Source organism: Saimiri boliviensis, chromosome 3 (assembly GCF_048565385.1).
Source record: "Saimiri boliviensis isolate mSaiBol1 chromosome 3, mSaiBol1.pri, whole genome shotgun sequence".
NCBI lineage: Eukaryota > Metazoa > Chordata > Mammalia > Primates > Cebidae > Saimiri > Saimiri boliviensis.
The window spans coordinates 2,000,861-2,017,872 of NC_133451.1; the positions used below are offsets into that span (position 1 = coordinate 2,000,861).

General features: G+C 57.1%; 2 protein-coding genes across 5 annotated transcripts in view; one reads left to right on the forward strand and one right to left on the reverse strand.

Annotated features, from left to right (window-relative positions):
* NSD2 (nuclear receptor binding SET domain protein 2) overlaps positions 1 to 7,509 on the forward strand; it is a 113,617-nt gene extending 106,108 nt beyond the window's left edge. For all 4 annotated transcript variants that reach the window (XM_039468055.2, XM_074395786.1, XM_074395784.1 and 1 more), the window contains 4 exons: positions 21 to 162; positions 765 to 871; positions 1,907 to 2,111; positions 4,074 to 7,509. In XM_039468055.2, coding sequence (XP_039323989.2) covers positions 21 to 162; positions 765 to 871; positions 1,907 to 2,111; positions 4,074 to 4,345 — 726 coding nt within the window. In that variant the 3' untranslated portion in view covers positions 4,346 to 7,509. The remainder of the gene's footprint in view (positions 1 to 20; positions 163 to 764; positions 872 to 1,906; positions 2,112 to 4,073) is intronic.
* Positions 7,510 to 7,959: 450 nt separating this feature from the next.
* NELFA (negative elongation factor complex member A) overlaps positions 7,960 to 17,012 on the reverse strand; it is a 35,612-nt gene continuing 26,559 nt past the window's right edge. The window contains exons 3-11 of the mRNA XM_039468054.2: positions 15,062 to 15,223; positions 12,663 to 12,752; positions 11,323 to 11,453; positions 11,176 to 11,245; positions 10,839 to 10,927; positions 10,003 to 10,114; positions 9,085 to 9,350; positions 8,831 to 8,930; positions 7,960 to 8,734 (exon numbers count right to left, since the gene is read on the reverse strand). Of these exons, the coding sequence (XP_039323988.1) occupies positions 8,550 to 8,734; positions 8,831 to 8,930; positions 9,085 to 9,350; positions 10,003 to 10,114; positions 10,839 to 10,927; positions 11,176 to 11,245; positions 11,323 to 11,453; positions 12,663 to 12,752; positions 15,062 to 15,223 (1,205 nt within the window). The 3' untranslated portion in view covers positions 7,960 to 8,549. The remainder of the gene's footprint in view (positions 8,735 to 8,830; positions 8,931 to 9,084; positions 9,351 to 10,002; positions 10,115 to 10,838; positions 10,928 to 11,175; positions 11,246 to 11,322; positions 11,454 to 12,662; positions 12,753 to 15,061; positions 15,224 to 17,012) is intronic.

Consider the following 17,012-nt stretch of genomic DNA (forward strand, 5'->3'; position numbering starts at 1 on the left):
CATACCACTTGACCTTACAGGACCGTATAATTGATGCTGGACCCAAAGGAAACTACTCTCGATTTATGAATCACAGCTGCCAGCCCAACTGTGAGACCCTCAAGTGGACAGTGAATGGGGACACTCGTGTGGGCCTGTTCGCCGTCTGTGACATTCCGGCAGGTATAAGTTCTGGGCACCTTATGTGGGGCTCCTGGCTGTGGGGGCAGAGTGGCCATCACTGTGAGCTGCTTGGGGCTGGACTGGAAAGGCTCTGGAGGAGGTGGGTGCTGATGTGGGAGTCCACTTTTTTTTTTTTTTTTTTTTTTGAGACGGAGTTCCGCTCTTGTTACCCAGGCTGGAGTGCAATGGCGCGATCTCGGCTCACCACAACCTCCGCCTCCTGGGTTCAGGCAATTCTCCTGCCTCAGCCTCCTGAGTAGCTGGGATTACAGGCACGCACCACCATGCCCAGCTCATTTTTTGTATTTTTAGTAGAGACGCGGTTTCACCATGTTGATCAGGATGGTCTCGATCTCTTGACCTCATGATCCACCTGCCTCGGCCTCCCAAAGTGCTGGGATTACAGGCTTGAGCCACCGCGCCCAGCCGGAAGTCCACTTTTAATCTGAATCTCTCCTTTACCAAGCAAAATGGAAAGGCCAGGGATTGAGCCAGTACAGACAGGAGAATCATAGCGTATTTTTGCTAAACTAACACATGCCCTTAGCATTGAAGAGAAAGGTCGTTGTTTCCAATGTGGTGTGTGTCTTCTCTTCTCCCAGGGACAGAGCTGACTTTTAACTACAACCTCGATTGTTTGGGCAATGAAAAAACAGTCTGCCGGTGTGGAGCCTCCAATTGCAGTGGATTCCTCGGGGACAGACCAAAGGTCAGGCTGTCAAGCCATTCCTCCTCCAGGCTCTGTGCTGCCATTTCACACATGTCACACCCCTGGAGATATGCGCTTCCTCCCGCTGGCTTCTTGCTGGGACAGGTGGGAGGAGGTCCCTGTTGTGGGTGGGCATGGCAGTGCCTCTCAGCAAAGGCCAATTGCTAAGAGTTCCTCACTGGAAGTGTTTCCTGGGCTCCCAGAACAGTGCGCCACAGATGGATTGCTTAACCAACAGGGGCACACTGTCTCACAGTTCTGGGGGCCAGAAGTCTGAAATCAGGGTGCGGGCAGGCTGTGCGCCCTCCAGAGGCTCCTTCCCAGGCATGTGTCCTGCTCCTGGTGGCGGTTGCAGCCCTTGCTGCTCCTTGGCTTGTGGCAGCCCTGCCCCACCGTTCTCCTGTGAACGCGTCTGCTGAGGTGCCCTTCTTCTCAGGGCACCGGTTGACCCAGGGCTTGCCTGCTGCCGTGTTGACCCCGTCTAAACAGATCACATTGGCAGTGACCCTATTTCCAAATACAGTCACCTTCCAAGGTTCCAGGAAGGACAGATTTGGGGGGCACTCTGGGCCTGAAAGCCTGGCGGTGGTGCCCCCTGGGCCCTAAGCTGGCGTCTGTCCTCAGCCACATTGCTGATGCTCTCAGGCCACTGCTGCCCGCCTGTACCCACGTTCCTGTGGAGTTTCCTAATGAGGAGAGCCCGGGTGGCAGGCGTGGGAGCTGTTCTGCCTGTGGTGGCCTCCTTGGCCCCATGGGTCCCATCAGCAGATCCCGGGGCTTGTCTGCTGAGGTCCGTCGTTGCAGGCTTCCGACAAAGCTTACTCCAGTCATATTCTTTGTTCGGCTTTTTCACGCTTGGTCGAGTGAGTCTAAGGATGTCTGGGGAGTGCGAGCCGGTCCCCCTCTTCCCCCTGCTTGGTGTTAGGGCACCTGCAGAGACCTCCGAAGCTCCTGGATCGTGAGTCGCTCTTCTGCCCTGTTGGCTTCAGCCTGTGTGAGTTTTTCCAGTGACCTGTGCTTAATTCTTGACTCTAGACCTCGACAACCCTTTCTTCAGAGGAAAAAGGCAAAAAGGCCAAGAAGAAAACCAGGCGGCGCCGAGCCAAAGGGGAAGGGAAGAGGCAGTCGGAGGATGAGTGCTTCCGCTGTGGCGATGGTGGGCAGCTGGTGCTGTGTGACCGCAAGTTCTGCACCAAGGCCTACCACCTGTCCTGCCTGGGCCTAGGCAAGCGGCCCTTCGGTGGGTGTGCAGCCTCGTGGCGGCTCGGGGCCGTATCTCTGTGCTGGGGCCCCGACAGCGGCTCTTGCCGCTCCTCCTGCTGACCAGGCCTCATCTGGGTGCTGGTGCATCGGTCACTCGTATACCGAAGGCCCTGATCCCGGGCGGCAGAGCCTTTGTTTCACCAGCCACACGTTCTAGATCTCTGCATCGAGCAGAGAAGATGTGTGATGGTGGGGGAGCCCCCAGAACCTCCAGGAGGGGTTCAGGCAGCCCGAGGCCCAGCTGCAGAATTGGGGCCCTCATCCATGCTGCGGGGTGGGGCGGCCAGGAAGGAGGTGTCCCTGGGAACAAAGCCCTTCCCAGGAGACGGGCCACTGCAGCAGCCTGGCGCCTGCATTTCCCTGGCAGCCCAAGAGGGCCTGGCCTGGGTGCACCACACTGGGAATGGTGGGGCCCAGAGGCCCCGTCCAGGATGCTTAGGGCAGGCTATCCCCAGAGATGGCAGTGTGCGCCAGAAGGATCTGCTGGTTGATGAAGGAGCTGCAGATCTGGCTCTGTTTGCAGGACAGTGGAGTGGGCTCTACCTCCCAGCACCACGCTTTTCAGGGATGACGGGCGTCAATGGGAAAACAGTAGCGTCTCATGCCACTTGGTGACAAGACAGTCTGAGAAGCGGCTGTGGGATGACCAGTGCTGCACAGACGTCACGGCTCACACCCCAGGGTGCGCCCGTCTGTTACAGTCTCGCAGTGTGTTGCTGACCCAGGTGTCGCCATGGGGCTCATGACTGTAGTTGCAGAAGAAAAATTAAAAGGCCCTTATCCAGAACAATAAACCTAAAAGAGGCCGGGCGGGGTGGCTCACGCCTGTAATCCCAGCACTTTGGGAGGCTGAGGTGGGCGGATCACCTGAAGTCAGATGTTCAAGACCAGCCTGGCCAACATGGTGAAACCCCATCTCTACTAAAAATACAAAAATTAGCCTGGTGTGGTGGCATGCACCTGTAATCCCAGCTTCTTGGGAGGCTGAGGCAGGAGAATTGCTGGAACTGGGGACACAGAGGTTGCGGTGAGCCAAGATAGCGCCACTGCATTCCAGCCTGGGCGACAGAGCAAGACTCCATCTCAAAAAAAACCAAAAACCAAAAAACTATAAAAAGAAAATCCAGGCCAGGCACGGTGGCTCCCCAAAAGAGGCCGGGTGCGGTGGCTCACGCCTGTAATCCCAGCACTTTGGGAGGCCAAGGTGGGTAGATCATTTGAGGTCAGGAGTTTGAGAGCAGCTTGGCCAACATGGTGAAACTCCGTCTCTACTAAACATACAAAAATTAGCCTGGCATGGTGGTGCATCCCTGTAATCCTAGCTATGTCGAAGGCTGAGACAGGAGAATCACTTGAACCTGGGAGGCGGAGGCTGCAGTGAGCCAAGATCATGGTACTGCTCTCCAGCCTGGGTGACAGAGCTATAGACTCCATCTCAAAAAAAAAAAGAATCCAGATGTTTGTGTGAAATACATTTTTGTACGGCAAAGATGACACACAGTAGAGAAAAGTGTTTGCAGTGGGTGTGATAGGGTGAACCCTAACCTGACAGAGCCTTTACAGATCCATGCCAGAAAGAAGACCCAAGTTGAAAATCAGTCCCTTGGGAGAGGGTGGATCAGGGGCCAGTCAGAGCCAGGCGTGGAACGAGCAAAGTGGCTCCTGCCTGTCCACGCAGGGCTGGGGGACACGCCTGCACTGGGTGCAGCTCCTCTCACTAGCTGATACAGAGAGAAGCTGGTAGGTGGTCCTTAGGGGCCTGGCGGGTACTGTGGAGTCAACAGGCCCCACCAGGGAGCCCGCCCGGGCTGTTGGCTGGACCCAGAGCTGTTTTAATTTGTGTTCATTTGACCTGACAGTTTTCAGTTGTCTTCAACCATGAGAATGTTGAAGTCATGATTCCGTCACTTCTGTGTCTCATGTTTGTGTTTTGTTGCAGGGAAGTGGGAATGTCCTTGGCATCATTGTGACGTGTGTGGCAAACCTTCGACTTCATTTTGCCACCTCTGCCCCAATTCGTTCTGTAAGGAGCACCAGGATGGGACAGCCTTCAGCTGCACCCCGGACGGGCGGTCCTACTGCTGTGAGCATGACTTGGGGGCAGCGTCGGTCAGAAGCACCAAGACTGAGAAGCCCCCCCCAGAGCCAGGGAAGCCGAAGGGGAAGAGGCGGCGGCGGAGGGGCTGGCGGAGAGTTACGGAGGGCAAATAGCGCCAGGCAGCAGCCTGGCCAGATCCAGGGGCGGTGCAGGGCAGCCGGCCCTGCCTTCAGCAGAGGGCGAGCGTGAACTGGCCCAGAGGACCCAGCTCGAGCCTCCAGGACAGACGTACAGGCCTCCTCGGGAGGGAGCGCCTCCCCACCACTGAGCCATCCTCGGCAGCACGTGCTGCGTCTGCACTGATGACCGTCTGAGCCCAGCTCAGCGTTCCTGGACAAGCAGCCTCACCCCTCAACGTTACCGCCACACTTGAATTTCTCAGAATGTCAAGGTTCCCTCCCGCTCTCTTTTTTAGTTTAAAGTTAATTGGCCTATGAAATGTTTTAATCTCCTCTGAAATGTGTAGCGTAGGCTTTTCCCGAGGGTCGCTAGGAACTCGGCTTCGCATTGCTCTGCTTCTGCTTTCAGCGCCGTTGCCACTCAGGAGAGGCCGGGTGAGGCCCGTGTGAGGACTGACCCTGGATTCCTCGAAACCGCCATTGTCATCGTTACTCTGCTCTTTGGAAATGGCTGTATCATTTTTTTGTACTAATGTGAATTATTCCTCAAATGCTTCTTTTCCATCCTAGTGAGAAGCTGGCCCTGCAGGCGGTGGCAGCAATGGCGGTGTCAGATTTCCTCCGTCTTCTCCTTATGGATTTAAGCGAAATGCCGATAACACGTCCACTTTCACCGTGTGGTTCACGCGGAGCACTTTCGAGGGCTGGCCGGGCCGGGCCACTTTGCCCCTGGGTCTGTCTTCTGAACTCGCTAGGTTCTTATCTACATTTGGGGGAGAAGTTTGTATATTTTTTCATTTGGCTTTTCTTTACCAATTTCTGATTTTTATTCTCAATATATTTTTGCTAAACCTATTTCACAAATCACCACCGACTGAAATGTGTGTTTACTGATGCGACCCTGAGTTCCATGGCGAAAGGAGTGACCTCTGCAGGGCCCAAGACCGCAGTCTGCTCACAGCACAGGAAATGACAACTTAGGGAGCCCCACAGGGCGCTGCAGGCCCACGTCCCAGGGACCACAGCACGTGGGTCTGAGGAGAGCCCAGAGCGGCTTCCGTCTCAGCACCCCGTGGGTCTGCTGATGGAAGACGCAGACTCCGCTGGTGGTGGTTGCCCTTCGCCAGGGCAAAGGGCAGCCACTAAGAAGTGTGGTCGTGGGGGTGGAGGCCGGCCTGGTGCGTGTGTGTGCCTTGCGTGTCTGGGCACTGGTCGAGGCCCGGTCTGACACCCTCTCCCTGTGAGATTTCAAAAGGTCCAGCCCTACAAAGTGAGACCTAGCTGAGTACTTCCTATGTTGCTTGTAAGACTTGGTTCTTTTTTGAGGGACCCTGAGCCCTGGGAAGTCTGGAGTGCCCTGAGAAGGGGGCACCGTGTGTGCTTTTGCCCGCGTGCCCTGAGGAGCTGCTGCTTTCCGGTAGGGGTGGGAGTGAGAACATTCAGCAGCAGGTGCTTTTTTATGGCTTTTTCTTCTTAAAATATCCTAAGGAGGACACATCCATGCTGCAGAAAAGTTTACAAAACTCCTCTTTAAAACTTCTGCTGGGGTCTCCTGTCACTTTCCGTGTCATCTTTGACACCTTGTCAACCTGCAGCGTCTGGACCTGAAACCGGCTGCTCCGGGGTTTTCTGACCTGCACATGTCGGGTGGCCCCCCGCAGCTCCCACGCCTCCCTGAGCACTGACTGGAAGTTTCACTGGCTGGTGGCTGTCCCTTCTCCCATCATGGCCCCCAGCAAAGTCAACTACACAGAGGACCCAGAGGAAATGAGCCGTGTGGCCACTGACTTGCACACGCGTGGCCGTGGCCTCTGAGGTGCACTCACCGGTTAAGACGGGTGGGAGTGCTTTCCAGTTCACGCAAGCGTCTCTCAAACTGTCCTAAGAAAATACTGGATCAGCTCATACATTTATGCTCCTTATGCCCTCACTTGGCAGGCTGTTGCAGGGAGAGGCCGGGCAGTGTCCCCCACACGTGCGTGGCCCTGGCCTTTGGAGTCTAAGGCCCCAGGGCCCCGCCGTCACTTGCCCAAAAGATCCTTTGCAGCAGCAAAGGAACCAATCACACTTATGTGAAAACATCAGAACTGGCTTTGCAGTGCACTTTGGGGCACAGGTATTAACTTATTTTTGTGTTTGACAGAAGTAAAATCTTAGGACTTAGTCACTTTGTTAATACTTCCAAATTGTGATCTTTCTTAAGGAAATTCTGCAAAAATTTTAAATATGGTTCCTCCCTCTGTCCAAAAACTGTTAAACTAATGAACAAATAACACTAACTTTGAATGTCTCTAGCATACCAGGTGGTGACTCGGCGAAACCAGACTTTGGGGTAGTGGTCCGAGCCTGCAGGGCTTCTCTCCCTGGGGCTCACCAGGCCCCCGGCTGTGACCGTGGATGTGCCTGGCGCTCGGCCCTGCGTGCGCAGCTGTGTTCCGAGGACGAGGTGACTTCCTGAACTTCACTTCTGTCATTCATGTGAGGCAAAACACAAAAACTGCCCCCACCCCTCAGGATCCCTTGGCATCTGAAACCAACCAGGATCTGCACCTACACCCATATCCACCCGCGTGTCCTCACAGGGGATGTGTCTGATTGGGCAGCTTAGAATGTCACCTGTGGGAAAACTCCTCCGGCACCTCAAGTGAGGACCCAGCTGTCGGTCCTTGGGCCGCCTTCCCGGTGACGCCCGTCTGGGTCCCTTTCAGTGCTTGTCTTGACATTAAACCCCAACATGTGCGGTGCCCACCTTCCAGAACTACCTGTTTTATAATTAAAGTTAATACAAATGACTGTCAGTTGCCAAATATCTTGATCCTGTGAGTGTAGTTGGCTGTTGTTAGTGGGTAGATAAAATGCTGTGTCCGTGGGTGCTGAGGTGCGAAATGCCATCAGAAATTAAATGCAAACTTAAATGTGCCGATTGGTGTCTAAACTTCATACAATATAAGGTCGGATTCCTTTTAGGAATACTGGGTGCTGTCACCAGGTTTGATAGTTAGACTTAAAAACTTGAAATTACTTTTGGGGGGATATACTCAACTAGCGACTTGAGACTTCCCAGTTGGGGAAAATAGCATCTAAAGTGGAAAGCTGTGTTTGGAAAATAGTGTACGAGTATTTTTGTATTAAAAACATTTTAAAGGCTTTTTTCTTAACTTATTTTATATGGGATTGTGTTTTTTCCAGTTGCTCAGCATTGTAAGGCGCTGATGGCTCTGATGCCTCCCAGGGGTGCGGCGCCCTGTCCTGACCGTGCCCTTTTGCCTTTGACCTGCTGGGGAGAGGCAGCGCCACCTTGGGAATTAGAACAAATACTGGAAGTGGCAGGGGTAACTGACTTTGGATAATTTGCTTCCCAAGTTCCCATCAAAGGTGAAACGGTCGGGGGAGAAAGATCCGCTGCTGCCCCTCAGCCCTGAGCCGGGCGGTCCCCGGGCCCACAGCCAGGTCCAGGGAGTGCCCTGAGGGCTGATCCTACCTGTTCCCCTCCCCGTGAGCCAGGGTGAGCTAGGGAACTCCCAGCTCTGGACCACCCCGTCCTCACGGCTGCCTAGGGAGGGACTGGGTCCCCAGTGCAGGGAGGACAAGCTAGCCCGAAACACAGCTATGGTGGCTTTCTTTAGAAAAGCTAAACTTTAATTGTTCAGATTATTTTACAATGAAAATAAGTACCCAAAGACTGTCTTAAATGTCTACAACTGTACAAAAGATGAATACAAAACTCCCCGGCAGGCACTGGCAGGGGATGAGGCCCACCGTCCCCCACACTCTGGTATGGCTGGGTGTCCCTGCCCACCCCCAGCATCACCAATGCCACCTTGGTCCCCTCAACCTTGGGGGCGGGAGGGCACTGCCCCAGCGAGGGAAGGTCCTTACTTGGTGTCAGTGGAATTTCTTTAAGAAAAGATTTTTAAAAGTAAGAGTCTAACAGCTGTCACTAAAATTAGGAAGTTGTAACTTTTGGTTAACTTGCTACATTCAAAAATGTAACGCTGAGTCCAAAAAGTGTCTTAAATCACACAAAAAGGAACTCATTAAAATTTTAAAAATAAGCCCAAAACACCCCAGAGAAATGCATCCAGAACTGAAACGGGCTGGGTCAGCAGCAGGGCGGTGGCCAGGGCAGCTGGGGGGATCTCGTGTGCCAGGTGTCCGCTGTCCGGCAAAGCCGTCGTCCCTCGGAGCCCCAGGCGGCCTAGGACACGTTGGTCATGGGCTTGTACTTCTTGAAGCGCGTCCACTGGCCCGTGGCATAGTTCATCTCGAACACCGTGTCCACCAGCATGGTGGTGCTGCCCTGGCCGTCCGCCTTGGGCAGGTCCTCCGTGTGCTCGCTCAGCTTGATCTGGATCACGTCCCCCTGCTCCTGGCACGGGTTCTCTGCAGAGGGCAGAAACTGCTGGGTGGGTGTCTGGGGCCAAAGCGCCCACCCCGCACCCGGCCCGGCGCACCCCAGCCCCTGCCGCATCCACACACCTCGGGAGCCGGCCATGAAGCCCAGGATGAGGGCCTTCTCGGGCCGCGTGACTTTGTTGGCCGTCTTGAACATCTCCTGGGCGGCGAACATCTGCTCTCGCTACAGCGGGCAGAAGGGTGTGGGTGCCGGGGCTCTGCCAGGACCACCTCCTGCCTCGCCGCCTGCAAGCACTATGGCACCCCCACTCCAGAGCAGGTGGCCAGGGCCATACCACCTACCTGGTGGCCTGTGGGCGCTGCCAGGGCATACCTACCGTGAGGGACAGGTTCTTCTTAGGCTGTTGCTGGGCAGGAGGCTGGGTCTGTGGGGCCACCATGGCCACCGGGGGTGTCTGAGTGGTAGGGGCGACAGCCGGGGGTGTGGCGGGTGTCAGAGGCGAGGTGGGCGCTGCAGGCGTGGGTGTGGCAGGGCTCAGGCCACTGTTGTACATGGGTGCCCGCTGCTTGAACTGTGCCGGCAGCGTGGGGCTCGGGGCACTGGGTTCCTCTGGTGGGCGGCTGGCTTCCCGGGAAGACGGGGCTGCAGGCAGACCAGGGTCTGGTGAGGGAGCTGGACCCCGCCCTGTCCCCAAACCCTAGGGCTCCTGGAGGTGACAGGCTCAGCTCCCCTTCTCTGTCCTGCTCCCTCTAACGAGAACTCCCTGTGGCTGCAGCTGGAGGGGCAAGGCCAGCCGTCTCAGATCCTCCCAGACCCGCACGTAAGATGTCTGGACTCTGGCCAGCTGCTGGCCTGTGGCGGGGCCCCCATACCGCAGGCACTGATGGGGAGAGGAAGGCTGTGTCCGCAAGCCCCTGTGGCCCAGCGCCTGGCCTGAGGTGCCGTGAGCCTGGCAGTGCCTTCCATCTGGGAGGGGACAGCCCTTGGCTCCCCTCCCCCCTCCCCAGCAACAAGAGCTGGGTCACCTGGCAGAAGACTTCTTGCGAGCCCAATCCCCTTCCTGCCGTATCCCCTGGGGCAGCTGCCTGCCTGTGCCCAGGACAGGCAGAGGGGCAAAACAGCTGGTTTAGGACTTGGAACTTGAGCTGACTAGCGGGGCACCTGCCCCCAGCACTGGCCGAGGCAGAGGGACAACAGAGGCGGCAGTCAGCACTGCAGTCCTGGCAGCGCCCGGGGGCAGGGCCACGTCCTGGTGGCAGCTTGGCTGGTTCCAGGCTGGGGCCAGCAGACTCACCTGGGGGCGTCTCAGAGCTGGGGGTGTAGGAGGAGGCGGGAACCACACTGGGCGTGGAGGGCAGGTAGCTTGTGGAGGGCAGGGCAGGCTCGTTGTTCAGGGACCCGAGTTTCTGGAAGAGAGTTTAGGGTCCCTCCCAGAAGAGGCCCTGCTTCCAGCGTGTGCTCCCTCACGGCCCGCACGCTGTGGCCCCCCTGAGCTAGAGCAGGACGGTGGGGGCCACTCTCCCGCACTCCCTGGGCTGGGCAATGGGACCCCTGGTGCCCCAGCAGAGTGCAGGACGGAGCCGCTCCCGGGATCGGGGAGGGGTTGGCAGCCCAAACCGCCCACCTCTGAGGACTGAAGGAAAGAACAACGTTTTTTCTTACAAAAGCATTGACAAAAGGGAGATGTTCATGTTCAGAAACCCAGAACATGCAGCTACGCGACGGGAAGGAGCTTATCACCGAGAAGTGGCCCCGTGGTGTGGCTTCCTCCAGGCCCTGGCCTCAGACCACCCGCTGCCGCCTCCCAGCCACAGGCAGGGCCTGGTCTCCAGCGCACTGGCTCTGACAGGTCCCACCCAGCACTCCCACAGGCCCGGCCTGATGGGACACTGACTGCAGGGGTGAGGGAGCCCCCAACCCGCAGCCGCTCCAGCAAGCGTGGGGCAGGTGCCCGTGCCAAGCCCGAGTCTGATGCCCACGTCAGGGCACGGCCCGCACTGCCTCTCATATACATGCACACATGGATGCATACCACACACATACGTACACGTATGTAGACACACACATAGTCTCCGATAGCACACACAAGACTGGCCACAGTCGGAACAAGGCTGCAGCCCTGAGCCCTACCTGCGTGGACACCAGGCCGGCCGCGTAGTCCGGGGTGGCGTTCTCCACGACCGTCTCCTCCTTGGCCGGCTTCTCCACCAGCTCCGCATCTGTGGACAGAACAGGCATCCTCGCCAGCGCACGGCGCGTCCACAGGCTCAGCTCGGGGCAGCAGCGGGAAAGCAGACGATCCCCAGGAGAGGACGCCAAGGAGCCATGAGAAAAGCAGGCACCCACCCACGGAAGAGGAACCTCGAGGGGCACAGCCCTGCCTGCCAGGCACAGACACGCCCCACCCTGTCTGGGCAGGGCCCGCAGGGACCCCCACTGCCACCCCTGAGCAGGCCCTGGCACCCACCGAGAGTCTTCCTTCTCCGCTTCGCCTCTCGGCCAGCGCCAACCATGTCCAGCTCAGAGATGTCCAGCAGCTGCCAAGGTAAGCACAGCGTGCCTCAGTGACACTGCCCATGCCACGGGCCTCGGGCCAGCTGCGGGACGGGCCTACCTTCACGCCCCGTTCTTTCCGCAGCAGCGTCCTGGAAGGCGGGATGGGGGTCCGGTTCCCTGTGGGGCTGAAGACGCTGGGTGCCGTGGGGCTTCGGAAGGGCGCCTGCTTCGGGATGCCTTTGAGCGGGGCTGCAGGGTGACGGCATCTGTCAGGGCCAGCAGCAGTGACCGCCAGGCCACCCCCGTCCCGCTGAGTCCAGAAGGTCCCAGCCTCTTCTGGGGGAAGGCCGCAGCAGGCGGGACCCCCAGGATCCCGGACCTCAGGGAGCTGGGGGGCGCCTGGAGCCAGGACCTCACACTTGCCAAGACACTGAACTGCATCGCTGGGCATCACCTCGGCCCAGCCACGGGACCTCACCAGGTGGAGGCTCTCACCAGCACTACGGGGGCTGAGCTCCGCCTCCTTGCACCTCCACAGGCAGGGGCAAGAAGCCAGATGCCTGGGCCCGAGGGCAGCCCTCCCCAGGTCCATGCCCTTGCCCCCCAGCACCCACATGCACCCCTCCAGGGTATGTGTGCATGGCTCTCATGGTGCCAGGCTGGGAAAGAGGGCACTCCGGGGACTGTGCCATCAGCACGCTGGGCCAGGCTTGACACCCTGCCCCCAATCTGGCCCACCCTCCCTGGGACAGCAGGTGCGGCCCTGGCCCTGGGGTGCCTGGCTGGGGTGGAAAGACGGGTCTGCTTCAGGCAGGCAGAGGAGAGCAAGGTGGAGCCTCTGCTGCGGTGGACAGGGATGTGACCCGAGGACAACAGTCAGCAGACCCAGGAAGCCTTCCACCAGGTGCCACGTGGACACTGGGATTACAGGAGCCCCAGTACACTAAGCCAGCCTGGCCCGTGCTGCTTGGAGGCGCCTGCACGGCTGCCCTTTCCACCCCACCCTGCAGCCCCCAGATCACTATCCTCCACCCTCTGCGGTGGCTGCGCCCTGCCATGGTTCCCAGGGGCGGCTGACTTCCAGTCATTAGGGTCCGTTCTGCTTAAGCCACGCCTAGCCCTGGGCACAACTGAGGAAGGGCGGATGGAGCCCCGGCTGAGCATGGCCACACCCTCCCTGCAGAGCCACCCAGGGACACTCAGAACCCAAGAGCAGCTGGGAAGTTCAAGAGCCGCTGCCGCCGCCGCCGCCAGCAAAGAACAGGGGACAGCGCCGTCCTCAGAACCCGGCCTTTCTGTCTCAGCGCCCACGTACCCTTCCAGGGTGCTCCCCAAGGGGAAAAGCTGGCGAAATGGCCCCAGCGCCTCTGATTCCCACGTGCTCCCAAGGCCAAGCACAACTTCCCCAAGCCCTTAGCTTCGCCCCAAAAGCCAGGCTCGCTGCACTGGGGGCCTTACTGGTGGTGTCCATCTTCCGCAGCAGTCCCCGGCCCTTGGCGTGGAAGGGCACCCCGGCGCTCCGCTTCAGCTGCTGGGCGGTCTCCGTGGCTGTAAGGAGGAGGCCGCATGTGTCGGGGATCCTCAGAGCAAGAGCCCTGGCCCTCGTAAATGAACCTCTGTCAAGCGGATTCGCCCAGTGGCCTGAGTCGTGAACACTGCGTTAATCTAAATGGGCAGCCATCCGAGCAGAGCTGACGCCAGCTCACACATTACGAGTCAAACTCCCTCCAGTGAGCAACTTCCAGCAGCTGGGTGGCTGTGTGCACCTCCCAGGACCCCAGGGCAGGGGGAGGTGGCAGAGGAGGAGTTGAGGGCCTCATGGGCACCCTCAGCCGACCGGGGCCTACCCCCAGCCCAGTGGGAGTGCCGTTCTCGCTGAGGGTCAGCAGGCACAGTCCAGACACAGAAATACGAGGAAGAGGGCCGGGCGCGGTGGCTCACGCCTGTAATCCCAGCACTTTGGGAGGCCGAGGCGGGTGGATCACGAGGTCGAGAGATCGAGACCATCCTGGTCAACATGGTGAAACCCCGTCTCTACTAAAAATACAAAAAACTAGCTGGGCATGGTGGCGCGTGCCTGTAATCCCAGCTACTCAGGAGGCTGAGGCAGGAGAATTGCCTGAACCCGGGAGGCGGAGGTTGCGGTGAGCCGAGATCGCGCCATTGCACTCCAGCCTGGGTAACAAGAGCGAAACTCCGTCTCAAAAAAAAAAAAAAAAAAAAAAAAAAAGAAATACGAGGAAGAAACAAACAGATTTTCCTGACTTGGCTCAGTGAGGCTGAAGGGTCAGGGACACTGAGTGCCCACAGCAGCCTCCAAAGGGGACAAGTTCTACCGTGGGGTGTGGCCCAAGGGGCCAACAGAGTCCTTCACAGGCTGCCCAGGGGGCCTGGGGCTGCACAGAGCCTCCAGGACAGGTTGGGCCCCGGCTGCTACCCATTCTGGCCAAGGGTAACATGCAGCTGTGGTCAGCCTTTTATTTGGATTCTCTGAAAGCGGGGTGTTGATGTACATTATAAATATTAATTCCGTCACCACTCAAAAGAAAAGGATTTTAATAAAATCTCTGTTGTGCTAGATACTATCTGGGGAAACGTTAAATGAAATGATTAAATAGCTTCCAAGTCAAATAGAGATCGCTGGCAACTCAAGAAGGCAGCACGTGAGGGTACGGACGGTGCCCTCCCGCCACTCCCACCTGCCACACTCCTGACAGCATGACTCAGCTACACAGAGTTCACTTGGTAACAGGGATTAGAGATGCTTTCACCGAAAATTCGGAAGTTTTGTTTTTTTTGACAGAGTTTTGCTCTTGTTGCCCAGGCTGGAGTACAATGGTGTGATCTCAGCTCACTGCAACCTCCGCCTCCTGGGTTCAAGCAATTCTTCTGCCCCAGCCTCCCAAGCAGCTGGGATTACAGGCATGCCACACCTGGCTAATTTTTTTTTTTTTTGGAGACGGAGTTTCACTCGTTACCCAGGCTGGAGTGCAATGGCGCGATCTCGGCTCACCGCAACCTCCGCCTCCTGGGTTCAGGCAATTCTCCTGCCTCAGCCTCCTGAGTGGCTGGGATTACAGGCACGTGCCACCATGTCCAGCTAATTTTTTGTATTTTTAGTAGAGACGGGGTTTCACCGTGTTGACAAGGATGGTCTCGATCTCTTGACCTCGTGATCCACCCGCCTCGGCCTCCCAAAGTGCTGGGATTACAGGCGTGAGTCACCGCGCCAGGCCCTGGCTAATTTTTGTATTTGTAGTAGAATAGGTTTCACTATGTTGGTCAGGCTGGTCTCAAACTCCTAACCTCAGGCGATCTGCCCACCTCAGCCTCCCAAAGTGCTGGGATTATAGGAGTGAGCTACCACCCCTGGCCTAAATTCTGGTTTTTAAAGCATGTTTTCAGAACACAAAGTTTAATATAGCAATAAATAAACTTCTAACAAAAAACTTTATGCAGAAACTTATCTTTTTTTTTGAGACAGGGTCTCACTCGCTCTCAGGCTGGGGTGTAGTGGTGCAGCTCACTGCAGCCTCTACCTCATGGGCTCAGGTGATCCTCCTGCCTCAGCCTCCTGAGTAGCTGAAAGCACAGGCATGCACCGCCATGCCTGGCTAATTTTTTGGTATTTTGTGTAGAGATGGGATTCTCTATGTTTACCAGGGGTCTCAAACTCCTGGGCTCAAATGACCCACCTGCCCCAGCCTCCCCAAGTGCTGGGATTACAGGTGTGAGCCACCACACACCTGGCCCAGAACGCTATCTTCTTGAAGGGGCAGCCTTGGAACCTCAGAACCCGAAGAAACCTATCACTGGCAGCTACTCGACAGCGCCCGAGGGTGGCCGCGCCTACTCACACTTCTGCAGCAGCTCCGCCCGCAGCGTGGCACTCTTGGGTTTCCGCTTTAACTGAAAATGCTTCACTGGGGGAGTGAGGGGTCCCGCGAGGGTCGTCAGGGCGTTTTTGTTCAAGTACTGGCACTCTAGCGGCAGCATGGCAGACGCTTCGCACTCACCCACTGCGCAGTAAGAACCACAGACAGTTAGGGGCGCCCTGGCAGCTGCTCGGCCCCACACCCTCCTCGGTTAGGTTTAGCTGGTGGGAGCTTTGGCTGTTTTTGAGTCCCCTGGAGTCTCCAAGCCCAGCTCCCGACGGCCCCTGCAGATGTCTGCAGCACATTCAGAACAGGAATGCCTGAGGCAGGCACCCTGTCAACTCCGGCACCGCAGGTATCCGAGAACCACAGGGGGACACAGATAACGGTGATTCCTGGAGGGGCTCCAGGCACTTCTAGAACATGACATGTTGACAGATCCCCTCGCAAGTAAGAAAGAGCCCGTCTGTGGCTTCTCTCTTCCGGTCCCCAGGGCAGCCAGGCCAATGGTTTCTCCTGGAATCCCAGCCCTCATCAAAACTGCCCACATCCATTTCCTGAGGCTTCGCAGTCACCCGGGGTTCAGAGCCCAGGAACAGCCCCAGGAGGGACAGGGGACCTCCCATCTGAACTGGCCATGTGCCCTGCCTGGAGAAAAAGCACAGGCAGGCAGAAGAGAGTTCACCACCCTGGGCCTTCCTGCCCGTGGGACACCCTCGAGAGACGCTAGTGGGGTGGCGTTCGGTGGCCTGTTCAGACCACTGCTCCAGAGGCAGCTGCAGGGTGCTCGTGCCCTCACGGGGGGAAAGGTGCCTGGCAGGGCCCCTGCAGGAGCGTGCAGCCTCTGTGTCTCCACCCCCCAAACCCCGTCTCTCTGGGTGCCGCCCTTGAAAAAGCTGGGGCACAAAGTTTGGGCTCCAAGGAGCCAGTTCCAATTGTCCAAAGCTGGAGGGAAATTCACAAAAGCACAAGCAGCCCATCAATGGACATAACAGATGTCCTTCCAAAGCATCTACCAATTGTTGTTTTGTTTTTTTGTTTTTTTCATGAGATGACGTCTTGCTCTGTTGCCAGGCTGGAGTGCAGTGGCACGATCTCAGCTCACTGCAACCTTCGCGTCCTGGGTCCAAGCGATTCTGCCTCAGCCTTCTGAGTAGCTAGGACTACAGGCATGTATCACCACACCTGGGGAATTTTTTGTATTTTAGTAGAGACGGGGTTTCACCATATTGGCCCGGATGGTGTCGAGCTCCTGATCTTGTGATCTGCCTGTCTTGGCCTCGGCCTCCCAAAGTGCTGGGATTACAGGCGAGAGCCACCGCACCTAGCCGTTTTTTCTTTAAGAGACAGGTTCTCACCCTGTTGGCCAGGCTGGAGTGCAGCGTCGTGATCGTGGCTCTTGGTAGCCTTGGCCTCCCAGGCTCTTTTGTAGAGATGGGTTCTTGCTGTGTTTTCCAGGCTGGTCTTGAACTCCTGGCTCAAGTGATCCACTCACGTCAGCCCCCAAAGTGCTGTGGTTATAGGCATGAGCCACAGAGCCCAGCCTTGTGACTATTTTCTAAGTGCTTTCCAGTCCACATTCAAACAACTGAATTGTTGAGATTTTCAACATGCATTTCTGAGCATCTACTCCGGGCCAGGGAATGTTCTGGGCCCTAGAATCTAGGATTGGAGATACAACCTGAATGGGTGGAGCCCCTGCCCTCATGGAGACGACCAGGGAGAGACCATGGAGTGACGCAGCTCCCGCTGACAGGGTAGCAGTGAGGATGGGGCCTGTGGGCTGTTCTGTTTTCAAAATGGCGAAAAGTCAGGCCGCAGCTTAGGGGGAGGATGGTGTGGATATAGTTGATATTTTAGGGACCAGAATACATAGTAACAATGTAACCCTCTAAAAATCAAATTCATTTTGGGAAAACATTGTTCAAGAAAG